The following is a 19339-nucleotide window of genomic DNA, read 5'->3' as shown; positions in this document are numbered from 1 at the left end:
TCTTTCGCATTTGAAAGAATGTCGGAGTTTCTACACACAATGTAAAACTAATTTTGTTCAAATTTCTTGACGAATTGTGGGTATGATCTTCAAAATCTCAAGCTTTGAAAGAATAATTGACCTATCATTATTATATCCTTTGAAAGAGTAGCAGATGCCTTCAATATTACATAATGGTTAATATAAATTTTATTTTCTCATAAAGGTCAATAAGTTTTGAAATTATATCTCATTTTAGTCAGTAAGTTCAATCCACTTGATGAAGTCATGTATTTTGATACATTAAAAAATACCAATTTGCCCATTTATTTTTCTTGTTACTTATGGGCGTAAAATTATGCACTGCCCCTAATTTAGTTTAGGGTATAGAAATGAAGTGCATAGTATATAAATGAGGTTTAGGGTTTAGAAATGAGATTGAGGGTTTAGAATTAGGATTCCGGAGCTTATAACTTAAGATTTAGATCTCGTGTTTTGAGCATATCTTAAACTTTTTTACTGCGTAGCAGTTAAACACAAACTTAATACAAATCTAAATATGAATAATAATGTATGTTTATTAATTTATTATAATAATAGTAACTAAAATAAAATTATGAAAAAATACATTAATTAAAATGTAATTGTAAAAAATTTTATTGATTTATTTGTAATTAATCCTAAAAAAAATTATAATAGGAAACCCACCCTGAATAGCGAATAAACTGACTTTACCGTTCTAAGAGCAATTGCCGAAAAAGAAAATGGATATTACTATGTTAGTAAAACACAACAAAAGAGAAATTTTCAGTTGTTAACTTGTTAACATGGCAGAGCATTTTGGCCAAAAAAAAAAACATGGCAGAGCATTATCAGCTCAAACAAAAAAAAAAACAAAAAAAAAACAAAAAACATGGCAGCATTCATGTGGGCACTTGATCAAAGAGCCAGTGACATCATAGTGAACCCGGTCTTCTTACAAAACCCCTCATGGGAGTTGAGAGTTGAGGCACAAAACCCAGTGGAAAAAGATCACTCTCATTTCATTTACATTAGAATCTCAGTCAGTCAGAGACTCAAAGATGGACAATTTTCGGTCAAGAAAAAGAGAACCAATGAATTCTCTATCTGTATTTACTCATTCTGAGGTAAATTTGTTGCCCCCTTTTGTCTTTCCTTCAGTGGGGTACTATCAACTATCTGGGTCTGTGATTCACAGCTTAATCTGCACAAATCTCTACTATTTGGCTGTAAATTCAGCTACTTTTGTGGGTTTCCATAATGGGTTATTGGCTATATGATGCTTGGTGTTTGAATTTTGCGTTTTGGCAATTTAGTTTTGTATCAGAATACTATAACCTTCTCTCTTTCTCTGTTTTTTTGGGCTGTGATGTATATAATAAGCTAACATTAAGGGGGGTTAAGGAGAAATAGTTTTATTAATCCTAGATTACCATAAATCATTCATTGGGATAAGGGCATGGGGATGCAATGCTCTTGCTTACTTTCTGGGTTGGAATATAATAGGAGACATTAGTCAAAGAAGTAATTTTCCATGTCCAGAAAATTCACCATGTATTAACTCGATATATATACATACTATTTAAATTCTCTATTAGATATTGACTGTATTTTGTTCTTTGATAGATTATGGAAATGGAGAATATATGTAAGCAGGTAGGACAACAATCGCTTACTCAGGAGTTTTTCCAAGATCTTGCAACGGGTTTCAGGTGAACTTCGTTTCCGGAATGCTAAATAGTATAGCCTTAATTGGATAGACTGAGGCGTTATTTTTCCTTGAATCATTGAATGATTCCACAGAACAGGGTTCTCCAACTACATATCTTTTATTAATTTTTTTTTGCCTTGGTCTGTCTTCTCAGTTGTGCACCAATCCGTGCTGGAAAATCTGATTTAACATGGGAACAGGTTTTTGTTTTGTTTTTCCTTTTCCCCCCTTCTATCTAATTCTTACTGTTTCTGTTTTATATCGAGCCTGTTGTAATGCTATCATGTTCTTATTGTGTTCTAGGTGCAAAGTTGGTTCCAGAACAAACAAAAAGAGCTGCAAACCAAAAGTGATTCCTCAAATACTGCTCTCGATTTATTTGTTGATCTTTCAGATTCAACTATTTCAAGCAATGCACCTGAAAGTTCTCAGAAGCCAAAAGGTCATCCTTTTTTCTCAGTATGGATGAAGCTGTAGAAAAGATTGTCATAAATGTATTTTAGCAATGGCTTTTCAATGTGATATGAAAACTAAATTTTATCCTTTAGTAACATTTATTTCTATGCTACATTGAATCAATCTAAATAAAATTTGAGGATGCAAATTACTTTTAATTTCCATAAATTTTAAATTAGAATGCATCAGCTTGGAGCCTTTGAAAAGCCATTGTAGCATGCTGGTGCTGCCTTGGTAGATAAGAACAGTTGGGTTTAAAGCTTCATTGTGATGTCCACGTTGTTCAATTTCTGATGCTAACAGTATTTAGCAATACACAGGCTTCACAACATACTTAATTTTTTAGCAACTGGCTGCCTTGTCCACCTGATGTGTCTTAATTTCAGGAACAAAACTCATACTTTTGTTTATTAGGTGTCCTAAGAAGCCAATTATACTGTTTTTGAAGTGCTACAAATCCTATTCTATAACCCAATTACTATATTTGTTGTCTGATGGGTATTGCACTTTCTCTGTGAATTGATTGGCTGGATTCTGCTTGCAATATCTATTATACTTGGGATTATATTAATTAGTTATATGCAATTTATTTTACCTTTATTTTCTTTCTTTTTGTGAAAAATTTTTTCTTTCTCTTTTGACACATCTTCTTATCTCTTTGCCTATAGTGCAGTGGTAAATTTTTAGTCTGTCTTCCAGGCCTTTGGGTTCATTATTTCTGTTTTCTTCTTTACATGACAGCTAGCTGAGATAGTTTTTACGGGCAGGACCTTCTGCAACATACATTTACCATCTCATTCTGTAGTATATAATGCTGATACTATCCTCATGTTATGATGTTGAATTTTTAAGTTATGATACTGGAACACTATTGTTTTAATATGTAATCTCGAAATATTAATCATGCATAGTGGTGAAATTGGGGATTTTCCATATTTTGCATTTGCAGAAAATTTTACAATGATAACTTTAATACAGGTAAATGGGCTGCAGATCTTTCAGAGTTGGCATTTGAAGCAAAATCATTTAAAGATGATGCATGGTGAGAATGATTCAGGGAATGCAAACATTTGTATTTTTGAGTAAGATATCTGTATACCAAGTATTTGAAAACTATACTACATATTATATGTTCCATTTGGAACATTTTTTGTTGCTATGTGGAATGAATATATTCCCTATTCAGCATTGTTTTTGGATACTCTTTTTCTGTTTGGCATTAGCTGTCCTGAAGCATCTTTACTGTTCTGTGGGATTTCCTGGCCCAAGTGATGTTACATGTTAGAAGACTTTTTCTGTATAGAAGAGTATAATACAAAATATGGAAGGATCCTTAATGGATGAGTATAGTTATCATGCAGTGCAGTCTAACTCAGGTTAAGAAGAACTGTAGAAAAATTAACGGACCTAATTTACTTATTAGGAAATCAGCCAAAGTAGTTATGTTTATTGTATGTTGAATAGTTTACTTGCTTGGATTAATGTATGAAATTAACTTTATTCTCTAATATTTCAGATTTATGTTATTGTAAATTAACTCAAGATGTTTTGGGAATTAAATAATTATGGCCAAGAGAGAAAATCTTTGTGCACATTTGTACATTGTTTAAGGTTCTTTTAATTTATGTTGTACTTGCAACCATAGCTAACATTATCTTTGGCTTTCCAGGTACGATGTTGGTTCATTCCTCACTTACCGAGTTGTTAGTTCAGGAGAACTTGTAAGTTTAATCCTTGTTATCATTATTATTATTATGTTATACTTGGTGAAAGCGTAGTTTTTAGCTCAAGTCTCTTTTCTAATTAGAGTTTTGTGAGAACAATGCAATGGGTTCTTCCATCAAGTCTTGTTCTCCTTGTTTTATTTGCAATGTGCACTTTGTTTTTCCTTTCATTTTCAGTTAGGCATTTATTTTCAATGGCTGGCTTTAATATTACTTGCAAATATTGTCTCTACTGGAAGAGATATCATTATGTTTTCCCGATATACGCAAAGGAGTTCAATGTTGTTATATGTTGTAGGAAGTTCGTGTGCGGTTTGCTGGCTTTGGAAGGCAGGAAGATGAGTGGGTAAATGTGAAGAGAGGAGTGCGTGAGCGATCGATTCCTTTAGAAGCCTCTGAGTGTCCAAAGGTGAAGGTTGGGGACCCTGTGCTATGCTTCCAGGTAATCTTTTACTTTATTTCTTTGGAATCTGTCCCATAAGCTGTGTTACAAGGATGCAATCATGGGTGACCACAACACATAAACATTTCATAGAAGGTATTAGAGTCCAAAATATAGTAAAAGGCTTATTTTGGTTAGTGCAAACCCCTCCAAAGATATTAGGACAGTTTTTATGTTTCAGCCTTAATTTAATGTTTACAGGAAAGAGAAAACCAAGCTGTATACTGTGATGCCCATGTTGTGGACATCGAGAGGAGGCTACATGACATAAAGGGCTGCAGGTGTGTCTTTGTTGTTCGCTATGAACATGATAACACTGAGGTAAATCTCTCTCTCTCTCTCTCTCTCTCTCTCTCTCTCTCTCTCTCTCTCTCTCTCTCTCTCTCTCTCTCTCTCTCTCTCTCTCTCTAACTCTAACTCTGCCTGATCTTGATTTATGTACTGGTACCAGGAAAAGGTTCAGTTTGGGAGGTTATGTTGCAGACCAGTACAATACACTTCTTCAGCCATTATTAATACCCATCAGGACACATTTAAAGATGAGGACTTGAAATTCTCATTTCTTTATTGAAGTGTGGCACCGGAGATGTTAGTAAATTTCTGGAAAGTTAAACTAAACATCAGAAATTAGTTTATCAGAAAGCAAGTTTTCTTTCCTTGGCTAATATGTTATGCAGTAGGCCGTACTTGCAAACACTAGAGCTTATTAAAGATAATGCTGGAGGCTTTTTTTTGTTGCACAAATGTTGAATATTTTTCACATCGTTTTTGACATATCATCTTAAACTTCAATCTCTGCAACATTGCATGAACACCTTAGCTTTGACAATGAAGTTGCTTAAATTTCAATAATAAGAGACTAATACATCTAAAAATCTTACCCCAAAAAAACAAAAGGAACAACAATAATAATTTTGATAAAGACATGAAATCAAGCTTGGAAAACAAATGCTAAGGCGCGGCTATCCATTCTTTTTCAGCATTAACCATAAAGTGTTTAAGATTTAAGTAAATCAAACTGCACAAAAGGGTATCATCTTTTAAGAACATAAATTCAATGGATTTCCCTCTGGTTCTCATTATACATGATGGCATTATTTAATATGATATTTTGTTTATAGAATCGAGGTAAAAAAAAAAAAGCTTAGCAAATCCTTTTTTGAATGAAGCAACTCTGTTTTACACTTTTACATGAGGGTATCATGTGAAAATTTAAGCAAAATGTGACGGTATCATCCTCACTACAGCTATAAATGCTTCATGTGAATTGGATAAAAACATGATTAGTAATTGTATGTGTTTAGTGGGTGAGTATTTGGGTTAGAATATATTATGGGGTGTTATGGAGATAATGTGATAGAAAAAGAATATTGATATATATATAAAGTTTTAGTAAGATGTAAGAAAATAAGATGGGTGGATAGTTAGAAAAAGTAGGTGGAAATAGTAGTACTCTAAAAAAGAGGAAAATGCGTACTGCCCCAATTTTTATTTTCTAACTTAAAATATTTTCTAACTTAAAAAAAAAAATTTTTTTTTTTAAAAAAAACTTAGGTGATATCAATTTGGTTGACAAAATTTATCTTTATTTTTTTCTTAGTTTTTTTTATAGAGTTCAATATATAAATGTCATATAAGTTGAGAAGAAATAATTGAGAGAAAGTACCGGAACAAATAGCATTTTCCAAAATAAAATTCATATTTATCTTCATCCCACCATCCTCCCTCCTCCTCACCCACCCACCCCTCCCTAGCCCCACCATCGACGGCCTCTCCTTTCCTTCATTCTCTCTCTCTCTCTCTCTCTCTCTCTCTCTCTCTCTCTCTCTCTCTCTCTCTCTCTCATATTTCTCAATCTATGTCTTCTCCTTCTTAATCGGATCGGATTTGGGATTGGGGGACTGTATTACTCATATTTGGTTTTTAATGGCTTAATAGCCATTTTCCCCCTCAATTATGACTTGTGTTTTAAATTTTTCTCAAATTAAAAATTTGGTTAATTAAGCCGCCAAATTTATAAAATAGGTCAATATGGACCAATTTCTTAAGATTTCATTCAAATTTTTCGTCCGAAGATCGTGTGAGGGCAAAATAGACAATTCATGCACATAAAGCCTTACTTGGTTCATACACAATTTAACATTTACCAAGACTTATCCTCTTTCTTGAAATCTAGGGCACGAAAATAAACATAGTTTGGTCGATTTGTAAATGAATTGAGACAAACCCAGAAGACCTATCTAAGACTTTGGGCTTCAATTGTAAATTTTGTCCCCACTCAAAGGGCATTTAACATCTTTTAGATAAAAATTTAGATGAAACCCTAAGTAATTTGCCCACATTGATCTATTTCCAAAAGCTTGATGGCTTAACTTGAGGGATAAAATCACTATTAAGCCTTTTTTAATTGGCAGTTGTGGTTGTCACGTGAAATTGATGTGAATCTCCTGCTCTCACTTCGCATAGCTAATTGGATCAACATGACTTCGGCCTTCCAAATCCATTTGGAATGGTAGAGATGAGAAGGGGGGAGGGAATAAGAGGGAAAGAGAGGGAAGGGGTGGCGGGGTTATTGGGCTGAATCTGGTTTTTGTTTTTAATTTTTAATTTTATGTTATTCTATTGTTTTCCTAATTTAATTTTTGTTTTTAATATTTTTAAAAGTTGGATCACCAACTCTTACACAACTGTTACCGTCACTAGAATTCATGTAGGTAAAATGTCAATTGACCCTGTTACCAAAAAAAATTGACTCATGATAAATTAAAAACTCAAATTAGAAGAGCCATCAGAAGTTCAGAACAATATATGCAACGGGGTCTGTAGCATCCTTAACCAAACATCGACAGCTTATGAAACCGTTCGCCCAAAACAAACAGATGCAATATAACGGTTCTTCGCCCACTTCTCCTACAAGACCCAGATATATGTTACTCCCAACACATCAAGATCATCCACATGAAAAAGTGGGAAAAAAAAAATGAAAATACTATATGATAATATATGTTACCTTGACACGTGTACTAGGAAAATCAGAAGTACGAAGAGTCTCTTGTGTTTCCTCTTGAGGCTTCCTCCTTGGCATACTAAGAACAAAAGCAGCCTGATCCCACGTTGCTGCAGTTGCTGTTATTCGATATCCAGTGTCCCACCGCCGATGAATACCTTCACTAGGATAAAGGAAATCGAGTTCGACAACCTGGCAAACAGAATATTGTCAGCCTGTTAAATAAATAGTTCTGTACGAACTGGATCATAAATTAGCAGAGTCAAAGTCAATGCCACTGCATTCACAAACTCATTAGGCCAAATTGCCTTCTCCAACAATTTGACAAAAACAGTCAGAGAAAGAACTGTTATCTTTGAATTCAACATTACCTGGTCTGAATAACCTGCACCACGAGACATAACCACTGCCCATCTGCTTCCTGCTGCAGTGGCCATTGCGGTAACATAGAAACCCTCCCTCCACTTTTTGTTAATCCACTTGAAAGGAAATGTGTCACTTACTTTGTATGACTGCTGCGTAAACGGTGTACCTGGACCCAATCAACTAGCATCAGTTACGTAGAAAAAAAAAAAAATTAAAGCTTCAAAGACAGTAAATGAATGGTTAAAATGTCCATAAAGAACCCCCAAGAGACTAACCCTTGGACATTATTACTAATGAGCTCCCATTAGTAGCTCCAGCTATTGCACTGATATAATAGTTCTTCTCCCATTGCTCCGTTATCCATTCCTTCAAACGCATCCGAAAAAATTAGTCAAGACATTTACTAAAATATACAACTTGAAAATTTTACATAAAAAATAAATTTTATATACAACAGTTTATGCATGTATGCAATAAAATGACAAAGTTACAAACTCTAGTAAAAATAAGTCATTATGCCGAAGAAGACAAGCTTGAGATTAATACAAAGTATGTACCTTGGGAAGAGAAGTTGGTGAGAGTTCATAAACTTGGGAAGTGAAACCAGTGCCTGCATCCATAATTAAGGCCCACAGATTTAGAGAAGAGGCCACACTGCTAATAAATAATCCATCCTTGTTCCCTTTCTCAATATGCTGAGCAAGCCTTGAATCAGCCACATTATAGTGATACCTAAAGCAACATGAGAAGAAAAACTTTTATCAATTTGACCTGGAAGGCAATGAAGCCAACAATAAATTTATAGGAACAGAAAGCAAGATAAAATAGGGTGGACCTATTATATTATCGATAAGGAAAGTCCCCAAAACCATAACTAAATAAACTAAAGGTTCACTACTTAAGGCACAGACATACCTTTGCTTCATTGGTCTACGGGAATTATAAACACTAATCCATTGTCTTGCTGGTATACCCATTGTAATCCTCTTCTTTGGTTGTTCATCTTCTTCCTCCTCCATTGTCAATCGTCCTCTCTTATGGCCAACCAAATTAATAAGCTTCACAAAATATAGCGCATATATTAGATACGCCAATCTTACCTTGAAATATTAAGTGCATAAACCACTGCTCAAGGTAAACCATCAACAAAAAAAAGAGAGATTATACATACCTTCTGCGCACCCTCTGTGTTTATTGGCCTGATATCAGGAATTGGGCCTACAATCCCATCAAAGAGTGATATATATTTTGCATAATTAGGCTCTTCATCGAACTTCAAGTTCACCACATATTCAATAAACTGTCTAAAAGGCTGTTGACAGAAGTTACACATGGACTCTGGAGATGTTGACATCTTCTTCTTGCAAACAAGGAACCCTTTATTCTCTCCCTGAAAACACCATCATGTTAAAAAATTCAAGGCAGGAAAGACACAAATTTCTGTTCCAGCTAAGAAAGAAAGGACAAACCTGAAATCCCTGCCAAGGCAGGCGACCACAGAGGAGGAATACAAGGGTGTAAGCTAGAGACTCGAGATCATCTCTCCTACTACCCGTTCTCCCTAAATGAGCATGCACACTGGCGTAACGAGTAGTTCCTCTGTCAGACAAGAAAAATAATGAACTAAGTAGCAGAAAGCTTCAACAAAGGAACATAAAGACGAGTGATGGTAAAAGAAAGTAGCACTAAAATTTTCCAAAAGAACAAGATGGGAAACAATGCTTATACCTGAAAACATCTGGCCTTTGGTCATATTCAACATGCCGCCCAGTTGTCTTATCCCGCCATCTGGTTGCTGAGTAGCACAAACCAAGGTATAAGTATGATGACTTATTGACAGGTACTATAGTGCTTAACAATAATAAAACCGAGGTTCACAAAGTACCTAGTCCAAGATCAACTAAAAACAACTTTTTCTCATCAGGAGTCCCAGGAGTGCCAAGCAGAAAATTCTCAGGTTTTACATCTCCATGTACATACCTGACAATAGACATGTTAACATAAAAAATAATAATAATAATTAATAAATAAATAAATAAATAATTATTATTCCTTTCAAGAAACTGCAATGGCATCTGAAAAACTACTCCTAAGTTCACACATCCATTCTATTAGATAGTGAAAACCCAAATACAGGGATTATCCCAAAATATATATATATATATAGAGAGAGAGAGAGAGAGAGAGAGAGAGAGGAAAAATGACAACAAAGTATGCATTGATTTGTAGCAGGTCTTACCCTTGAGAATGCATCTTCTCCAATATTGATATTGCTTCAATGGCAATACACGCAACCATTTCAATGGACATTCTAAAATTAAAAGGGCAACTCAATTACAAAATTGAAATTTCATGAAAACTGTAAAATAATAATTAAGAAAATATTTATGAATTTATAAGTCAATATTTCAATTGAACTTACGTGTGAGAGTTATTATTCCAAACATCCCACAAGCTTGGCCCCAACATATCCATCACCTGCATCATAAAGGTTTTCAGTCAGAAAGCTATCCCTTAACAAAAATATCATGCAACTCCAAAAACATTATATTATAGCTATCAAAACTCAAAACCAGTAAGCCAAAGAAATACATGCATACCATGATATAATAGTCACCTTGCCGACCCTTGAAGTGTACCCGTGGCACACCATGGCTGCCACCAAGAGTGCTGTACAAGCAACACAAGGCGCATGATGGATTCAGAAATGCACGATTAAAATTTTAAATTAGTAGAGAAAAAACATTGGCATTCTTACTTGTAAACTTTCCACTCATACGGCGGTCCATAGTAACACCCTTTACTGTTTCTATGCTCAAATTTTAAGGCCACCTAAGATACAAGACAACATAATGTGTATATTAGGGAGAAAAAAAAGGTAAAAGGTAAAGACACAGAAGAAACTCAACAATCAAAAACTAAGAAAGTGGTATACCTCTACAGCTCCTGGTCCAGTTGTCACGTTTGTATTTACAGCAGAAACACGCCGACCAACGTACACTTGTCCGAAGCCACCCTTACCCAGCTTTCTTTCTAATTTGTAGACAGGGGAACCACCAACGTGAACCTGCAGCAACAAACCTAGGAATTAGAATATAGACAGAAAAAACCATTGTGAAGATATTTACAAAAACAACCATGGAGAATGTTTGAATATGCAGAACTTTGAACTAAGCATAGTGGATGCTAGTTCCCAATACACATTATTGCAGAAAATGCAAAAATGATGCTGCAATCTCAAAGTTAAGAGTTATAATTACTTCTCAACATTATTATTAATTATCTCAAAACATAAAATGGGAGAGACCTATAACAGGATGGTGATCATAGTAACAAATGTCAGAACATAGAAACAAAAGCTGCACAATCCCTATCCACTAAACATTTTGTGTTACTAAAAAATATCTCAAACAGTACACTTTAGTTAACAGTATGCCTCTATAACTGCACTCCATATTCAACCAGAAACCTAACTGTTTTCATTAGTAAATTGTTCTAACAAGTTTTGGCAAACTGAGCCAAGCCTACCTTCTCAAAGTCAACCAAAGTTGCCAGAAGGGCTAAGCAGGAGGTAAACCGGAATATTCAAATGGTTTTCATCGAATGATTATTCATCTATTGTATTGAATTCAAGTTTCTGTTCTTGCCCATATTAAAAAACAAATAAGCAAATAAACAAACAAAGAGACAGAAAAATGCACTTCTTACAAGAACACAATACACATTTCCATTTAAGCTGTTCACACGATCCTAAAAATGCACTTCTTACAAGAAACTACAGATCCCATGTAGCACTCTGCTTTCCCCTACCATCGATAATAGCAAAACTATCGAGAACCTCAAAGCACTCAGATTATACCCAGTCGCATTTCCAAAAGCGAAATCAAATAAAACAAAAAATGTTCACTCCACGACAGTAACGAACCCAAACACCCCCACGGTCCCACTTCCGAAACACAGAAAATATACCAGGAATGCAGATGACTACCAATTCACATCCATATTCAACAGCATTCAGTAAAGGCCAAATCTTTCGTTACTAAAAAGAAACAAGAACAAATTTTTGCTCAAAAAAAAGGTAAAAAGAAGCCAAAAGAGCAAACCATCTCAGGAAGCGGAGCAGTGCTTCCCTCGTCATCAGCAGCATTAGCCTTATCATCACTCGGACCACCGCCGCCACTATTGCTACTATCGAATTCATTCATTTTCTTCTCTCCCACTTCCTCCTCCTCTGCACCACCCTCCACTCCCCTGTTCTCCTCCGCAGCCGCCTCGTCGGCTACGTTTTTCTCATCACTCAGAACCTGCTGTTGATTATGCTCCTCCTTCAGCTTATTACTCTCATTACTGTTATTCGGATCGTTCGGCACTGCTGCCGCCGCCGCGCGCCCCCGCCTTGTTCTCGTGGCTATGGCCTCTCCGGCGTCGATCAGGTTGGGCACTTGCTGCTGCTTCTGCTTCTTCGCTGCTGCTGCCCGGCCCCTGCGCGCTCCGCCACGCGGTACCGGCATCGTTCATCCTCCGATTCTCATCCCCCGTCGTCCTCTTCTAACGCGCCGATTTCGACGAGTTTACGAACGCGCCACCGCCAATCGCCGAATGATCGTAATGTAGGAAGAAGGATCAAAACGACGCCGTCGCCGTCGCCGTCGTCGTCAGCCGCAGCTTTTGGTTTAAATAATGCGTTGAAATGTGGAGTCTTGGCCTGTAATCGCCAATCGGTGAAACGCCGAGCGTGTGATCCCCAATGAGAACTAGGGTTTCGAATGGGACCAGAGAGACTCAGGAAGAAAGCTTCGACTACTTCGAGACAGACACAGTGAGAGAGAAAGAGAAGACAAACGTGACAAATTTGCCCACAAATTTTTCTGTATCAAGTCAGTACAAACTTTACTTTCATTAAGTCAGTTAACGGAAGTGGTGCACATACCACTTTTATAGGGGTATTTATGTCCATTCAAACACCACCTAATGACCAATCTCCCTCCATTTTTCCCGTTTCCCTCCATTTCCCTCCTATTAGGCTATTTTTTTTTTTTTTTGGGCCACCTCCTATTAGGCTATTACCCTCATCATTTTGGTCCACTAAAATGGTTTACAGCTTAGGATTCAGTTGGGATGAAATGGTTGTAATCTTAGTAATTTTTGTACAATTATTACTAAAGCTTTAAAATCTCAATTCCCTATTACTCTACCCATATTTTGTTGTTGCTTTTTTTCATGTAACTTTAGAGGAAGGGTTGGGTATTCAGAAATAAGTATAAGTTTGTCCTCACAATCAATCATATAAGTCCATATTGAGGTCCTTATTATGGACTCATATGATTGATTGTGAGAACAAACTTGGTACTCATTTCTGATTACCCAAGTATTTTTCTTAGAAGAAATAAAAAAGCAACATTTTGGTATTATAACAGCAAAGGAGACAATAAGCTTTAAAAATACCCATTTTTGCTTATTTGATTTTCTTAACAAGCTCAATTTAAGAATCCCCACTTTCTGACTACCTTACCAACTTACTTCATGGTTTTTTTGGAAATGAGCCAAAAATGAAAGGGAAATTAGAGGTGAGAAATAGTGGGAAACTAGAAAAATGGAAAAAATGGAGGGAGATTGGTCATTGGGTCAAAGGGGGTCTAAATGAACATAAATACCCCCATAAAAGTGGTCATGTGCACTGCACATGATCACTTCCGTTAAATAACCGAATGGAAGTTAACATTATTTGTACCGACTTGATACACTTTGAAAAGTTCGTAGACAAATTTGTCACGTTTTAAAGTTCGTGGACTACTTTGAGACATTAGTCAAAGTTTGAGGAACATTTTTGTATTTAACCCTAAATTAATAAATAATTTACAAATTACATATTAGTCAATACATAATTTGGTATCTCTTAATAGTCAATTGCATATTATCAAATATTACATAATACTCAATGACCCAACTCATTGCTTTAATTAATTCAAATATTCATTATCTACAAATACATTGGAAAATACTAATTTGCCCATCCCTTTTTTCATTACTTATGGGCGGAAAATTATAACGTTGCACTTAATTTAGTTTAGGTTTTATAAATAGCTTGCATGATATATAAATGAGGTTTAAGGTTTAGAATTAGGGTTTTGGAACTTATGACTTTGCCAAAAACCCGAGAGTTAAATCTTAAGCCGTTTCGGTACGTAGCAGTAAAAAACAAACCTAATACAAATCTAAATTTGAATAGTTATGTATGTTTATTAATCTATTGTAATTTTTTTTTTCATTTTGGTCAATAGTGACTAAAATGAAATTATGAAAAAGTGCATTGACTAAAATATAATTGTGAAAAGCTTTATTGATTTATTTGTAATTAGCCCTTAATTTATATTTAAGAATTAAAGTTTTTATGAGGAAAAATAGCAACAATGGAAGAGTAATTTTAATTTTCGATTTTTTTTTTATAGCGTGGGCGCATTGGGGGCATTGATGGGGAGGAGAATGGACAGTGAGTTTTGGGTTTTGAAATTTTACTTATTTTTTGGGGGAGTGAAAGGAAAGGTGTGGTGAATGACGAAAAGGGCTTAAGAAATTGGATTTTCTAACAACCAGACCCACCACGCAGTGCGGGTTCGGCTGCCTGCAACGTACAGGTGGTATGTGTAATGTGTGCATGTGTGTACTAGTGCACATTTTTGACCCAAATAATGTTGGGTCGGTTATTTACTAGATAAATATGTCGGGTCAATTTGATCGGGGATTTCATGCATTTGTCGTTGATTGGTTTATGTGATGATTAATTTCTGGTAAACGTTGCGATCTTTAATAATTCAACTTTGATTTTCAAATAATTTTTGAAAAAACTGATTTTCATTCAGCATTTCTAAAAAATTTTGTTTTGGAGCATAACTTTTTAAATGAGGCCACAAATTTTGTATGTGATGAATTATTTTTTTTTGCCAATCAATCGGCTTCTCTATCGAGTAGTTGGGGCTTACAAATCGCTCAACATCTCTATGGATCACAATTGTCATTGTATATAGTTCATAAACATTTAGAGTTTACAAGGTCTTATGACTTTAGATGTAGACTTAGAGAGATGAAGCCTTAAACTTTACAATCTAGAGACTAAACAGTTAAACCTAATTCTTAAAGTATAATACAAATATTGACAAACAACAAATGAAATAAGCTTAACCTTAGGGCATCTCAAGTAGTACATTGAGAATTTCAGTTCGTAGCTTGAGTCATTTCAATTATTTTTTCATTTATTCATTCCAAATTGCTCCTACGAACATCTGAAGCCAAGCATTGACGCTTTCCAAGTATTCCCTTAAAGGATCTCAAGCCCATGCCTTTGGGACATCTCAAATAGTTCCTTAGGGCATCTCAATTCGTATATTGAGAATTTCAATTCGTAACTTGAGTCATTTTAATTATTTTTACAATTATTTATTTTAAATTGTTCCTAAGAACATCTAACGTCTACCATTGACGTTCCCAATTGTATTTTCTTAGAGGATCTCAAGCCGTGTTTTAGGGCATCTCAGGTTGTACATTGAGAATCTCAGTTCGTTGCTTAAATAATTTCAATTATTTTTACATTTATTCATTCCAAATTGTTCTTAGGAATTGCAAAGTTAAGCATTGACGCTTCCCAAGTATTTCGTTAAAAGATCTCAAGCCGTGCCTTTGGGGCATCTTAAATCTTTCTTTGGGGCATCACAAGTCGTATATTAAGAATTTTATTTCTTAGCTTGAGATATTTCAATTATTTTTACATTTAGTGATTTCAAATTATTCTTAGGAACATCCGAAGTCAAGCATTGATGCTAGGATCTCAAGCCGTGTCTTTAGGACATCTCAAGTCTTTACTTAGAGCATCTCAACTCGTACATTGAGAATTTCAGTTCGTAGCTTGAGTCTTTTCAATTATTTTTACATTTATTCATTCCAAATTGTTTCTAGGAACATTTGAAGTTAAACAATTACACTTCCCAAGTTTTTCCTTAGATGATGTCAAATCGTGGTTTAAAGTATCTCAAGTTGTTCCTTAGGGTATCTCAAGTCGTATATTGAGAATTTCAGTTTGTATATTCAGTCATTTCAATTTTTTTTTCATTTATCCATTCCAAATTGTTCCTAGGACTTTATATGAAATTATAATTCACATTTGTGAGTATGAATATATTCACCTCAATAGTTTTGTGTTTATCCTTAGCGAGTGTGTATTGGCACTTCCTATTATGTAAAAGTAGATATGTTGGTTTTTCATAAAGAGAAAATAATTAAAAAACTAAAATCTTCTTGGGAGATGTTTTTCCACATTTCCGAAGTCTTTTTGTTATTAAAATAATTTCATTTGTATGTCAAGTTTCTTTAAGCCTCTTGACATGCGCTCTTGTGCGTGATAAGTGGCTCTTTTTATTGCTTATATGTTGAATTCATTTGTCCACAACAACCATCTCTCAACGCACATTGGCCAATACTCTAGGGCCATGTTTGTTTCACCTTCTAAACAGGGACTGACTTAGTTAAGACTTTAAGCCCATGTTTGGTGAGCTTAGGATTAGAAAAAATGAGGCTTAGTGAATCCTCTCCAACTTAAATCAGCCTTCTTAGGTGGGCTTAATGAAACCCGTGAAAATGTGGAGGTTTAGCTAAGAACCTCCTTAGCTGGGTCTACCTAAGACCAAACTTAAAAATCAGAACACACTTCATCAATTTCATATCGAGAACAAACTGAAGGAGAAAGTGGGCAGCGGCGACTTCATCACTGTGGGCAGCGGCGACCGACGAGAAGAACTTGATCTACTGGGACCAGATTGGCTTTCAAATTCTTATTTCTTGATCTACTGGGACCAGATTGGCTTTCAGATTGACGAGAAGAACTTGATCTACTGGGACCAGAAGAGCGACGTTGTAGAAGCCGAAGAAGAGCGACGTTGAAACCAGCGACGAACACCGTCCACCAGTGTAGCTCCACTCCCCATATACTCTTCCCCTTTTCACCTTCGATGATTCACAGCCAGACGATCCGAGCATTGCCCGCTCTCTCTCTCTCTCGCTATTTTCTCGGTGGGTTTGCCATCTAACAAGTGTTTTGGTCTCTCTTTTCTCGGATTTTCTTTCGGCTCCGATGGGCGCTGTGTAGAAGGAGAAAGACAGAGATGGGGATGGTATTGTCAATTGACTCAATTGTGTTGTGTTTGTGGATATCATAAAAACAGTAGAACACGCAATAATGCAAACTAAATTGAAATTTTTTTATAATTAATATGTTTAATTATTTTAAAAATTAAATATGGAGATTTATGATTTTGTTTCAAAACCAACTTGTTAGTCCTGCACTGCACCAAACATAGGACATGACTATTTTCATTATCCAGGTTGTTAGTCCTGCACTACACCAAACATAAAGGCAGTTCTTAGCTAGCTTAGTCCATGCCAAGCTAGTCCATGCCAAGACAGTCCCGTGAAACAAACGAGGCCTAGGTTTATAACTCTTTGTTTTCTTAGGGCCCTCCGCCTTTTCTTTTTCATTGTGATTTGGCTCTTCGTAAACTATAGTGCAAAGAAAATGAACAAAACCCTTCAAAGCTATGCATGCAAGTCTTTTTCTAGTATACATACATCAATATTACATTTTTACAATATAAATTATTACTTATTAAAACCTCTCATTTATATAGCATTTTGCATTTTTTTTTTTTTTTACAATAGATCATAACTTATTTGAAAGAGAGTTTAGAGTGCGCGCCCATTAGCTTATGTTTTTTCTTTATGTATTTTGGTCAAAAAATTAATGAAAACCCACTAAGTTTCTAATGCATCCACAATCAACAAACAACATATGCTAAAAGTATTTAAAATATAACAGAAAAATATATTAGATCTCTAAAATTTTCTTCTTATACACTGGGATGAGATCAAATTTATAAATCCCAAAGTTCATCCCCAACAAAGTAGTGATACAACAAATGTGAACTTCAAGATTAGTAGAGAACCTTCAGTTTGAAAACAGTTTTCTAAATCTGAAGCCTTACTTCTATAACTTTAGCAATGTCAATCCAAATTTATAAATCCCAAAGTTCATCCCCACTAAATTAGTGATACAACAAATGTGAATGTCAAGATTAGTAGAAAACCTTCAGTTTTAAACGAAACAGAGTATCTTAAATCAATTTTGGGATATAGTTTAGTTGCAGGTACTCATAGGTAAAAACTCCATGTTGGAAAGGGTGTGTATCAAAATATGTTGTTTCTTCTTTCTTTTAGATATGACAGAGTTACCACACCTCTCTGTGTCCTTTTTTCAACTTCATTTCTTTTCCTGTTATTTTCATTACAGTACAATTAAATCATTGGCAAATGCGCGTGAGTGGTGGCGAAACACTTTAGACTTGGAGATGGAGAAAAGGAAGAACTTAGAGGTAGAATTGTCGTACAGGGAGATAAGGAAAGCAAGTCCAAGTTTCAGAGGATGAGATGGAATTGGTGTTGGAAGTCTAATGATGTTTCTTTTCTTTTCAGTCTAATGGTGTTGGCATTGGTCTTTTTCTTTTTTGCTCTACCTCAAACCTTTGTATGCATTGAAACCATCCCACTAATTTCTTAAGAACATGGGAGAATAGCTTCTTCAACTTACATTTTTACTTACTACCTGTGGTGCACATGCAACAATGAAAAATACAAAGGATTCAAGATATTGTTACCTGAAATAACCAAAATACAGATATAAAATCAAAACATATATAACTGAAGGCTTAATACATGCATACTTATTCTAAGAAAAATAAGTACATCAATAATGGGCATGCAATTAAGCAATTCAGTTAAACAAAATTACCACCTGATCAAACTCATATACAAATGATAATGAAAAATATCAACACACAAAAGCTGCATGTAGAGATATATGCACCAGTTTAGAAGCCATATATTTGTATCAACATAATTTTAGGACTTTTAACAAAATCCAAGGTTTCTATGCCTCTAACTGACCCTCATTATTTTCAAAACTCAATTACCATTAATAATTGTAAGACAAAAACTTGAAAAACCAAGTAAGTACCAAGATAGGACATTCGTGCATAGCAAGTCTTGTCCTGCACTATAAAGTTTATCATGCCTTATGACAAACCTATTTAACTGCTATTTGCATGAAGAAAATGTTTGAGGTTTTATTTTCATTTTTTCCATTTTTTTATATAAGTATTGTATGGATCTCTGCAAAATTGAAAGTTTTTAGTTGGTTTACTCAAATAATAGCTTAAGTTGATTTTGTTTTGTTTTATAAAGTGTATGATTGTAGTTTAGGACTAGGAGGTCCTAATCTTTGAGTTTTTGGTTTATGAGATGTTTGAATCAACCCAAATACCATACGATTAATAATTAGATTGGGTAGTGTCAGCTTACTAAATATAATTAATTAAAAAAATCAAATGAAAGTTGAAATTTGAAGTTTGAAGTTTTTATTATTGCAAATAGGAAATAGAAACGGAACAATGAAATTGGAGCAGCAGACAGCAGTTCTTTATTTATTTATTATAATCTTCACAGCAATGAAGAGCAATACGCCCGTCTAGCTCAGTTGGTAGAGCGCAAGGCTCTTAACCTTGTGGTCGTGGGTTCGAGCCCCACGGTGGGCG

The 19339-nt window shown here is 35.1% G+C and overlaps 2 protein-coding genes and 1 non-coding gene across 3 annotated transcripts; 2 read left to right on the top strand and 1 right to left on the bottom strand.

Annotated features, from left to right (window-relative positions):
- The first annotated feature begins 959 nt into the window (after nucleotides 1–959).
- SHH1 (SAWADEE HOMEODOMAIN protein) lies at nucleotides 960–5084 on the top strand. The gene is made up of 9 exons (XM_086241321.1): nucleotides 960–1127; nucleotides 1627–1712; nucleotides 1866–1911; nucleotides 2015–2153; nucleotides 3146–3209; nucleotides 3837–3888; nucleotides 4190–4333; nucleotides 4535–4654; nucleotides 4785–5084. Exons 1-9 carry the CDS (start codon nucleotides 1062–1064, stop codon nucleotides 4902–4904), a joined length of 837 nt encoding a protein of 278 aa, XP_086097447.1. The 5' UTR covers nucleotides 960–1061; the 3' UTR covers nucleotides 4905–5084.
- Nucleotides 5085–7053: 1969 nt separating this feature from the next.
- On the bottom strand, nucleotides 7054–12552 carry LOC147287296 (casein kinase 1-like protein HD16). The gene is made up of 16 exons (XM_086239093.1): nucleotides 11810–12552; nucleotides 10642–10773; nucleotides 10465–10538; nucleotides 10307–10376; nucleotides 10129–10184; nucleotides 9946–10017; nucleotides 9592–9686; nucleotides 9435–9501; nucleotides 9176–9305; nucleotides 8878–9096; nucleotides 8622–8764; nucleotides 8264–8438; nucleotides 7982–8072; nucleotides 7712–7872; nucleotides 7344–7532; nucleotides 7054–7243 (listed from the first exon to the last, which is right to left on the bottom strand). Exons 1-16 carry the CDS (start codon nucleotides 12215–12217, stop codon nucleotides 7184–7186), a joined length of 2142 nt encoding a protein of 713 aa, XP_086095219.1. The 5' UTR covers nucleotides 12218–12552; the 3' UTR covers nucleotides 7054–7183.
- A 6714-nt stretch (nucleotides 12553–19266) lies between these two features.
- TRNAK-CUU (transfer RNA lysine (anticodon CUU)) lies at nucleotides 19267–19339 on the top strand. Its single transcript has one exon. It is a non-coding gene; the product is annotated as a tRNA-Lys (tRNA).

Source organism: Dryas octopetala, chromosome 4 (genome assembly GCF_963921425.1).
Source record: "Dryas octopetala chromosome 4, drDryOcto1.1, whole genome shotgun sequence".
NCBI lineage: Eukaryota > Viridiplantae > Streptophyta > Magnoliopsida > Rosales > Rosaceae > Dryas > Dryas octopetala.
The sequence above is the reverse complement of the archived record's forward strand: the minus strand, read 5'-3'. Positions and strand labels throughout refer to the sequence as shown.

Excerpts from the sequence above, each read along its gene's own strand:
- SHH1 (XM_086241321.1), top strand. The coding sequence starts at position 1,062 with ATGGACAATTTTCGGTCAAGAAAAAGAGAACCAATGAATTCTCTATCT. Across the intron at positions 1,713-1,865 it reads GATCTTGCAACGGGTTTCAG|TTGTGCACCAATCCGTGCTG; the intron begins GTGAACTTCGTT and ends CTGTCTTCTCAG. Across the intron at positions 4,655-4,784 it reads ATGAACATGATAACACTGAG|GAAAAGGTTCAGTTTGGGAG; the intron begins GTAAATCTCTCT and ends TACTGGTACCAG.
- LOC147287296 (XM_086239093.1), bottom strand. The coding sequence starts at position 12,217 with ATGCCGGTACCGCGTGGCGGAGCGCGCAGGGGCCGGGCAGCAGCAGCG. Across the intron at positions 10,539-10,641 it reads CTGGACCAGGAGCTGTAGAG|GTGGCCTTAAAATTTGAGCA; the intron begins GTATACCACTTT and ends CTTGTATCTTAG. Across the intron at positions 10,377-10,464 it reads TATGAGTGGAAAGTTTACAA|CACTCTTGGTGGCAGCCATG; the intron begins GTAAGAATGCCA and ends TTGCTTGTACAG.